Raw genomic sequence first — 9,723 nt, 5'->3', positions numbered from 1 at the left:
ATCCAACTGAACTGGTAATTAGGTTAAGTCTGTGTTCGTTTTCGCTCACACCAGGTTCAAGTTGCATCACCAATAAGATGCCCTTTGGGTGTTTTTGTGCAGAAAACAGAAGAGGACCTTGCCCGAAACATAATACAAGCACATCGGGGATATTGAATAAAATAATTTAACAAAGCAATTGAATCATCACGTAAGAGCAGATTGAAAACAGGCAGGCATACGTGGTGTCATAATATATCTCTGAGATAACTCAGCTGCATTGGTATTTATATATACACTTGCAATTTGCACTGTAGTCTCGGACAGACGACAATTGTTCACAAAATTAAAGGCAATCTCAGACTCTATACTAGCTAACAAAAAGTACTACTAATTAACATCAGACCTGTTGGTATCATCCGGTATTAACTACTCAAAAATCTTTAGGGCTAAAAATGACGCCAAGCTTATTTCTCAATGGTGACCGAGACGTCGCCACTGGTAACGGCGTTTTTGGTGAGGACGGTGGGCAGTTCAACGTTTTTGCCCTTCTTGGGGGTCGATCTGTAGTAGTACCCGTATAGGATCAGCTGGATGAGGCCAAAGATTGTACCGAGGGCATTGGGGATCTGCACAGAATTTAAAGAGGACATAACAGTTAGATCGAACCACGCTGAGGAATTCTTGATTGTAAGTCTGGATGGGTTTGTGACTTTTTTTTTATCCAATGTCTATGTACATACCGTGATGTAGATGTCAAACTTGATGAGCGCATAGCCCATCCAGCAGAGACCGTTGAGGAAGTTTACCAGCGACAGGAAGAACGGCATGTACTCCACACTCTTGGTCCTGATCACTTTACCCTGCAAATAAGCAGTACAATATTACTACTTTCATCTTAATTTTTTGAGTGAGCTAGTAATTCACCCTGTAAAGGAAGTTTACCTTTGAGATAGAAATAAACCGTAGGCTTTTTTGATTAAAAATATATGATGTAGCATAGTGTAGAAGAACTTGGGTGCGTGAGAGGTGAACAACTCAATTCAAACTTCTTTTGAACAGGGTTTTGGCACGAACGTCAAAACATAAAAGGTGGGTGCATCTTTTAGACGGACACAGATTTTCAAGCAGAATCAACAACAAACAAGGTGTGTTACTTAACAAATTGAGATCTGCCAAAAGCATCTACTTGAACTTTAAAAATAAATTGTAGGAAGGTATTTTTCTAGACAACACATCATTACCACACCATACGTGCACAACGCAGATTAATTAGCCACCTGAACTAACAAGTTAAAGCAGTTATCAAAGATCGCGGGTCGACGATCCATAAGTTGGGGTGGTGTACGTACCATGATGGTGAGCGGGGAGGCATACATGATGGAGCCGAAGATGACGCAGAGGATGCCTACGATCATGGAGCGCTTCTCATGGGTGTGGGCGCCGACGAGCACACCGGCCACCACGGCAGCCATGAACGCCGCCTCGATGGCGAGCACGCCGAGCATCTTCCACTGCACGCACAACACAGGCACATGGCATGGGTTAGGGGCATGCAGGAGGATCTTCTGTACAGAAACTAACGCCGAAAAGAGACAGTAGGCCGGATGAGGGGGCATTAGGAGGGTTGCACGTACGTACCCTTGTGTTCTTGGCCGCGTAGATGATGAACATGATGATGTAGGCGCCCTCGATGACGAGGCCGATGCCGTTGATGGTGAGGACGAGGGTGCTGTTGGGGTGGACGATAGGGAGCCCGTAGAAGAACCAGAGCAGGCAGTTCATGAGCGTCGCCAGGTAGGGGTCCGGCTTGAACTCCTCCACGTCCTTGGCCTTGTAGATACGCCAGAACGTCGGCCTGCGGACGCACAAGCAGAAAATGAGCGTCAGGTTCATGCCCTAGCAACCACCTTCCATCCATGAATACATTGCCGAGAGGAGGAGGAGGAGAGGGCTTACACAGGGGAGAGGAAGAGGCCGAAGGAGATGACATTGCCAATGATGCCCACGATGTTGCGGGCCACGTTGGCGGAAACCATGATGCTCAGCAAGATCGATCGATCGCCCGCCGGGAACACAACTCGATTGCTCAGGGGAACAAACGACTTGAGGAAGGTTGGTTGTGATTTGTTTGGGGCGTGGGTGGCCGAGCTTATATAGTAGGGCGTACGCCTTGGCCTTCCCCAAGTTATATCCGATGAGGATATTGTTAAGGGTGGCCAAACCTTCTGATTTGGGAGACCTTATCGAACTCCATCTCTGGCCGTGCTCCCATACAACAGCCGGCCGTCTCAATTTCTTCCTCGTCACCTAGCCAAAGGATCGCCCAGCTAGCTCCTCTTCCACGTAACAACTCCTACTCGATCCAATTATCCCCCGACAGTCCTACGCAAATAAACCTCTCATGCAAGATCGAGGCAAGCCGGGGAGGGACAGCAAGACGGCACTGTGGTGAGACAGATCAATTAGAGGCAAGATAAGCATGGCAGCGGCACGGGGGCATAAAGTGCAGCGTATGTACAGATGGGTTGAGCACTCACTGAGTACTGTCTTCATCCCACGGTGCTTGCGAGTTAAGAAGAAATCTGTGTGCATCACCTACCTTCAAGTGGAGAGGATTGATTTTTTATGCAATTGGTCAAATTGGATGTAAAAAATCAACTTTGCATGCTTACATGAAGCTAGATTCCTGGAAAATAAGTGTTTTCGCACAGTATATCAAAATGAAACTGCTAATTATTAAGTCCCATATGTTTTTTGTGTCCTGATCTCACCTTCAGCATCTGATTAACAAAATACGTGTCTGATGTCGAAAATTCGATCTGAATCTTGACAAGAAACAAACACAAAATGATTAGGAGGGACTATATATGCATTACGAGTGCATTGGGACAAGGGGGGGCGAATCCTAGCCGCACCATCGGGCTCACCTCCCCCTCCCTTCCTCGCCGCCACCTGAGGCAGCCGTCGGGCAAGCCCGGGGCGCCAAGGATGGTGGCGGCAGGGCCCCGGCTGCTCTGCCTATGCGTGGGGAGTCCCGGATCTGGAGCGGCGGCTCCTTTGGCGAGGCACGGTAGGCTCCGGCGAGAAGCCGTGCGGGCGGTGGATCTGGCGTCCTGGCCGCACGGGCGGCAGGATCCCGGTGGTCGTTGGCGGCGGTCGGCGGCTTATGCGGTGGCCGGTGCGCGCGATCTGGCGCCTCCCCTCCTCTCCTGTTCGACGTGCGGGCCAGCCTGGTTGGGCCGCGCTTCCTTTGGTCGCCGGTTCTGTACAGGAGGCGCTGCTGGTGGCAGGGATCTAGTTCGGGCAAAATCCCTGGCAAGCCGCGCCGACGGCGACGCCTGAGGGCGTCGTTCCCCTCCTTGGAGGCATCGGTATGGACTGATCTCCTCACTTCTCCTTCCCCTAGGTCTCCCGGGCGAAAGCCCTAACTTTGTTGGGCGGCGGCGGCGCTCACGGCGCCGTTCCCTTCTTGTAGGCGCCGCTCTGGGAACCTTGGGGTTGGGTGGTGCTTGTGGGTGGTGGGCGACGGCGGTGGTGCGGCCCTATCCTAGCATGGATCTACGTCCGCTGCTTGGAGTTGGACTCGCGTAGGTGGAGGTCATCGTTTGGCATCATGGTGATGTCGATGGCGGAGGACCTGCCAAGGTTGACACCTCAATCTGCTCTGAAGATGGACCAGTGGAAGATGGCAACAACACATGTGAGTGCGCCGGACCGGTTTGTGCCCCGGACCCGGTAGGTGGCTCGGTCGAGGCCTCCGACTTTAGATGTTAGGCTTAGGTGAGAGGTTTGGGTATGTGGCCTAGCTTGCACCCCATCATCATATGGATAGGAGTAGCGGCAGATGTTGCCAAGATGGCGGATTCAGACATATTGTTGTTATACTTTGTAAGGTCCTCGAGAATAATCAATAAAATGGCCACATGCATCTATACAAGTTAGTGCCAATGGGAAGGCGATCTCTAAGGAAAAATTAGCTCACTTATCATCGATAGTAAAAGTAGTAGTTCATAAATAAGTGATGGACTGGTCTCAATTATTTTCAGGAGGCCATCATGTTGACAAGAAAGTTGCTGCTCATCCTATTTTTACAACCAGAAAAATGCAATTCTCCGAGAAAGTAAATGTAGGATTTTTTGAGTGCATCTATACAGCAAACATGTGTGTAACAACAGTTTGATTTGGATGTTAGAAACAATGAAAGTTGTAAAAACAAAGCAGCATTGGTTAGGGTTCTTAAGGGCCGCGCTAGCCTTTTCCTACATAAAAGTATGATCTGAACTAAGAAATCTGTTTAGTTTGTGGGTTGGAAGTACCACATATAAGCTTGGTCCATGCGAATTGGCACACTGTTTGGATCAAAATGAAACTTAGCAGTGAACTTTTGTGTAAATTGGTCTTCTTATTCTCATATCATGGAATATAAATGACGAACCTCAATTTTTTATGCATCGTAGTTTTGTATGATGGCCATGGCTACTTAACAGCGATAGTATACATCAATTTGTGTTGATGTATGAATGTAAAATGTCAAAAATTGTCTGTGTTTATTATACTTATCTTCACAGTAGATATATGGAGTTGGTGGTTTGTTATTTAGCTCTTCTGCAGCCCAGCTGCAATTCCTAAAGGTTGATGCAGACACTCAAAAGTGCCTCCTAGAGCAGTAGAGATGTTGTCTCTGCAACGTTAACACATGAATCGGTGTATTTGAATGTGTACACTTGCAACCTTGAAATTTAGAACTAGCAAAATTTTGCTGCTACTGTTACTTACAAAGAATAATGTCTCATGTGTACATTTGCAAAGTGCTTTGAATTCTGTATAGCGAATGTACCGATTCCACTTGATCCACCATGGATCTGCATACATTGGAGATACCCAATCATCAGGAATAATAAATACAGCCAGGAGTCCAGGACGTTTTGCATATGAGTAACTGTGGTAACGTAGTTTGCATTCCATTTGAGTAAGCACAATTCCTCTTTACTTGGCTATTTCTCAGTTAGTCGAGGCATGTTGTTCTAACAAAAGATATCTGACATTCCAGCTCAGGTGCTCAGTGTAAGAGATTTACAGCCAGTCAGTCCCACTCCAAGGAAGAAGCAAGAGGGGTGAATTGCTAGCCGTTTGCAATCATCACATGCAGAACAAATTAGCAACAGAGATTTTCTTACAAGGAAGGATTCACCGAGGGAGAGGTGAGTGGCATGAAAATGGTGGCAGGCCACCTCGGGCAAGCTGGCGGCTGTCAGTCAGCGACACCCCCTCCATCACCGGGAGCAGCTGCCCTGCCGGAACCACCACCTTCTCTGCATACCCCCCGCCGGTAAGCAGGCAGCGCGCACACCTGCAACGCAACAACATATGCAAAAAAAAAAGTGAGGTTCAGAGCAGCAGCAGCCATCACCAAATTCACCATGGGGGTAGGCTGGGCACCTGGTACCGACGGCCCAGCGCGGCCCCGAGAGCGACTATGGTGCCGGAGCACTCGAGCCCCGGGTAAGGCGAGGCGCCGGCCGGCGGCGGGTACCGGCCCTGCCACTGGACCGTGTCGCCGCGATTGACGCCGGCGGCGGCCACCCCGACAACGACAAGCACCTCGCCCTCCCCCGGCGTCGGGAGGTCCTCGACCTCACGCACCTGCAGCGCCTCCGGCCCGCCGGGGCTCGCGGTCACCACCACCAGCATCGTCGCGTCCGTCCCCCTGCGCTCAGCTCACTTGCTGTCGGCTTCTTGCTCTCGGTAGCTCCGCGTGTACTGCTCCCCTATACGGCTCTGCAGTCGTCTCTACTCAGATTTTTTTTGAGGGGGACGTCTCTACACAGATATACGGCCGGGCTTCTCCGACTAGATCCAGCCCAAGAAAGTATATTTTTTAGATAACCCGGCCCAAGAAAGTTGGACGGCAAAATGCGGTTACGACAAAACGTGGGTTCGTGGACATATCTATACCTAAAAATATACTCTCTCCGTCCGAAAATACTTGTCAGAAAAATAGATAAAAATGGATGTATCTAGAACTAAAATACGTCTAGATACATCCATTTATCTGATAAATATTTCCGGACGGTAATCGAGGCCACCAACAGTAATCGAGGCAAAATTAATGATATTTTCTCGTACTAACAACATGTTTAATACTTGCATGCATGCAGTCATAATGACAATCAACTACTTCTCCTACTCAGTTTCCTTGCATCTATTTTGGTGTATTAATAATCACAGTAAACGAAAAGAAAAGCTGACTTGTAAAGCAAGCATTAAAATTTACATTGATACCTGTAATTTGAGTTTGTGGCCTTGTATATAAAAATGGAGGAAGTATGATTTATGGGCCTACATATCTCAATGAAAAAGTTATTTTACCAGCATATCAAGAGTTATTTTACCAACATATCTCCGGAGTTGTCAGTCGTTGGATTTCTGAAGTTATACCTCTGTATTTTTTAGTGATCTATTTTCTTCTCTGCTCTTCTTTAGTGAGTAGAGCGATTTATGTTTGCTATACCTGAATGGGATGATTAGTGATGACCTCCTATATTAGAAGGCATATTGTATTCATGGTAAAAATAATACAAGCTCTTGCTTTGGAGAAAAGTAATTGTCACTGGATGATGAATAATAAAGCATAACTGAGAAGGATGAAACGGGTATATTTTACTTCATAGCATTGTATTACATAATTTTAGACTTATATAATGCGAAGAAAGGATCAAGAACCAAAGCACAAGTTCCATAGAAAATTAGGCAATTATCTTATGTTTAAAGAATTATGTTTTTTTGTGCTAGAAACAAATGTTTAGTTCTGTAATTCTGTGTGCTAGATGCGCAATACTGTCATTTTGTTCAGTTCCATCCTACGTTCTTCAGTTAGTACCGATTACTATCTTTTCTTCATCTTCTTTGAGTTGTTGACGGCTACAGATGAATAGGAGTAGGAGGTGGAGCTATCTCTAAATCAAAATTTCTATTTATGAATGAGATTTTCTCTGCTAAATATGTCAATCTCACTTCTGAGTGGCAATTTCTGAAGCTGTAAATTCTTTTATGCAACATTGCTCCTATGGTTGCTGTTGTCTATCGCAATGTTGATCACAAGCTTTGTTCCCGCCTCTAAGGTTAGTAATTCTAGAATTCGACTAATTAGTGTGTTTGTATTTCAGATGTATCGGGAACTCCAATATCTAACTTGCATGTATGACTGCAGGTTGGTTATTGTCCTACAAGTATGCTTGTGTAAGGATGCAGTGATGTATGATGTCACAAAATCCTTGATGTGGAAATATCTATATCTATACCTACTATTAAAGGGAATAGGTATTCTTGGTTCGGTTTAGTATTTTTTGTTTGGTTTACACACGTTAAGCGATCTGGGCCAGGTACTTGTATGTTGATGGGCCTTTTATGGGATTTCATAGAGAACGTGAAAAATAATTGGGTCTAAATAAATCAACATTGTGGGAATTGAACACAGGACCTATGTGCATTTCTATTTACTAATCCCAATTCACTCTAAATATACGAGTGGCAGTCATCATGTTTAGGGCGAGCTAATTAAGTGAATGAGCTAATAAAGGAAGGATTATGGGCCTAAATAGAATATTTAAACGGATGTGGCTAATTAAAGAAAGGGTTATGGGTAAAACGGTGGAATAACTAAAAGAAATATTGTGGTCTTAATAAATTCTACATGAAGGATTTGAGGTACTACCTCCGTCTCGGTGTATGAGTCATTCGTGTACTTCTAGGTCATCGATTTAAGGAATTAAATATGTGTTATATGTCATGAAAAGTATATCACTAGATTTCTACACCGATGAAGTTTTTAAATATATATTTTTTATCATATATAGGCTGTGAGACATTATGCTTGCACAAAACATCAATTTCCCCGTTGCAACGCACGGGCATATGTGGTATATATATATATATATATGGTTGAGCTGTGTGTGTTTGATGTACAAGATGTTGTCACACTAGTGCAGAACCAGGCAATAGCACCGGTTCGTAAGGCCCTTTAGTGCCGGTTTCGGAATCGGCACTAACATTTCGGCACTAAAAGCCCCCCCCCCCATTTAGTACCGGTTCAGCATGAACCGGTGCTAAAGGGCAACCACGTGGCATGAGCCAGCTCCGGGGGCCGGGAGCCCTTTAGTACCGGTTGGTAACAACCGGTACTAAAATGTTTGGGGGATTTTTGGTTTTATGATTTCTTTTTCATTTAATTTTGTGTTTTCCATTTTAATTCTTTTTCGTTTGCTTGTATTTTACGGTACTACACATTGTACACGTTATGCATATATATATATATATAAATAGAATTTCTAGTAGAACCAATCATATATATATCATCAATGTCTCACAAACCACCATATTAATTTACACATACACACATGTATAGCTATATACAATTTCTCCTACATATGCATGTTGCCTTCAGAGCCAGTGGCATTAGCCTAATTGGTGCCTTCGGAGCACGATGACAATTGGAAGTGGTTCATGACCTGTTCGATGGGGGCGGTAGCGGGTAATAGTATTCTCCCTTCGGATTTATGACCTGGTCGAGCAAAAATCCCGCTATTTCCTCTTGAAGTGCTTCTACGCGCTCCGTTTCTAGGAGCTTGTCCCGCACCTCTTTGAACTGTTAAGAAGGAGATCAATATGCATGTGTATTAGTTGTGTGACTAGATATCGATAATGGTGTAAAAATTGTGAATAGTGTTCTGACAAGCGTACCCATTCCTGTCTTTGAGATCTGCTCCTTTCGGACGCCATCATGCGAATGTTCTCGCAAACGCAGTATGCACACAGATTAGTCCCCTGCGCCTGCTTCAGGGCCTTTATTACGAGAATGAAATTTAATTTGATCAGATAATAATTAATCAAGCATGATAATTAAAGAGATGGCAGCTAGCTAGCTAGCTAGTACTACTTAATTACTTACCTTGGATCGAAACTATTTCAGCTGTGGTTTCCATTCGCCTTCCATGACGCTAATGAACCTTGCCCAAGCCTTGCCCGCCGACAAAGAAAATGAATAAAGGGGTTATTAGATAGTTCATATCATGAAATGACGAACTAAATAGGCCGAGATATATAGTTAATAATGATTGAAATTACCTGTTGACTATCCCATACAAGATGTTGTAGTCACTATTTGCTTTGAGTAGCGAGTCCAGTATTTCAACTGTTCCGGCGTCAACTTTAATGATACACAAGATCCAGTGAAATCTGCATGCACACACGTTTGCATGTCTTAATTAAGCGGGCATATGTAAGCAAAAACATGTAGCTAGCTAGTAGGCAAAAACAGAGAATTTGTAGTACAAGAAAGTGTGACTCGCTCGAAGTTGTAAGGAAGTAGTATATCTTCATTGTATTTGAGGCGCTTCAAGAACTCTAGCATGCTGTCCTCTACCTGCTTTTCATAATACTTGCTCATTTTCCATGTGTATTGATTAACGGTGTTTGGGTCAATGAACCCAATGCCATAGCGTCCACCTTTTCTCATTTCATACATCTTCATCCTGCATAATACCACAGAAAAGAATATAGTGAGGATAATTACAGGTAATGATTGATCAAAAGGATTACTACAGCTAGCTTGAGACTTAAATTACAGAAAGAAATCACTTACAGACAATAGCAACTGACGATAGATTTGTCGAGTGCGTCTTGATTGTATAACTGAAACAGTTCAGAATACTCAACGGCCACAGCTTTCTCATGGTAGTAATG

General features: G+C 44.7%; 1 protein-coding gene and 1 pseudogene across 5 annotated transcripts; both read right to left on the bottom strand.

Moving 5' to 3' along the window:
* Positions 1–222: 222 nt before the first annotated feature.
* On the bottom strand, positions 223–5,680 carry LOC125526029 (bidirectional sugar transporter SWEET6b-like). Of its 5 annotated transcripts, XM_048691056.1 has the most exons (9): positions 5,422–5,680; positions 5,160–5,332; positions 4,759–4,844; positions 2,520–2,581; positions 1,939–2,425; positions 1,621–1,837; positions 1,332–1,493; positions 723–842; positions 223–608 (listed from the first exon to the last, which is right to left on the bottom strand). In XM_048691056.1, exons 5-9 carry the CDS (start codon positions 2,016–2,018, stop codon positions 447–449), a joined length of 741 nt encoding a protein of 246 aa, XP_048547013.1. In that variant the 5' UTR covers positions 2,019–2,425; positions 2,520–2,581; positions 4,759–4,844; positions 5,160–5,332; positions 5,422–5,680; the 3' UTR covers positions 223–446. The 5 variants fall into 5 exon arrangements, with proteins under 5 accessions (XP_048547013.1, XP_048547010.1, XP_048547012.1 ...); XM_048691053.1 differs by having other exon boundaries at positions 2,520–4,844; XM_048691055.1 differs by having other exon boundaries at positions 1,939–4,663.
* On the bottom strand, positions 5,234–5,673 carry LOC125518502 (annotated as a pseudogene).
* Positions 5,681–9,723: the final 4,043 nt, after the last annotated feature.

Source organism: Triticum urartu, chromosome 7 (assembly GCF_003073215.2).
Source record: "Triticum urartu cultivar G1812 chromosome 7, Tu2.1, whole genome shotgun sequence".
NCBI lineage: Eukaryota > Viridiplantae > Streptophyta > Magnoliopsida > Poales > Poaceae > Triticum > Triticum urartu.
This window is presented reverse-complemented; position numbering and strand designations above follow the sequence as displayed.

Bases quoted from the DNA above. Each gene is read 5' to 3' on its own strand.
- LOC125526029 (XM_048691053.1), bottom strand. From the start codon at position 2,018: ATGGTTTCCGCCAACGTGGCCCGCAACATCGTGGGCATCATTGGCAAT. The intron at 1,838-1,938 runs GTAAGCCCTCTC...GTGCGTCCGCAG, and splicing joins GGCCTCTTCCTCTCCCCTGT to GCCGACGTTCTGGCGTATCT. The intron at 609-722 runs GTATGTACATAG...AATTCTGTGCAG, and splicing joins AGTTTGACATCTACATCACG to ATCCCCAATGCCCTCGGTAC.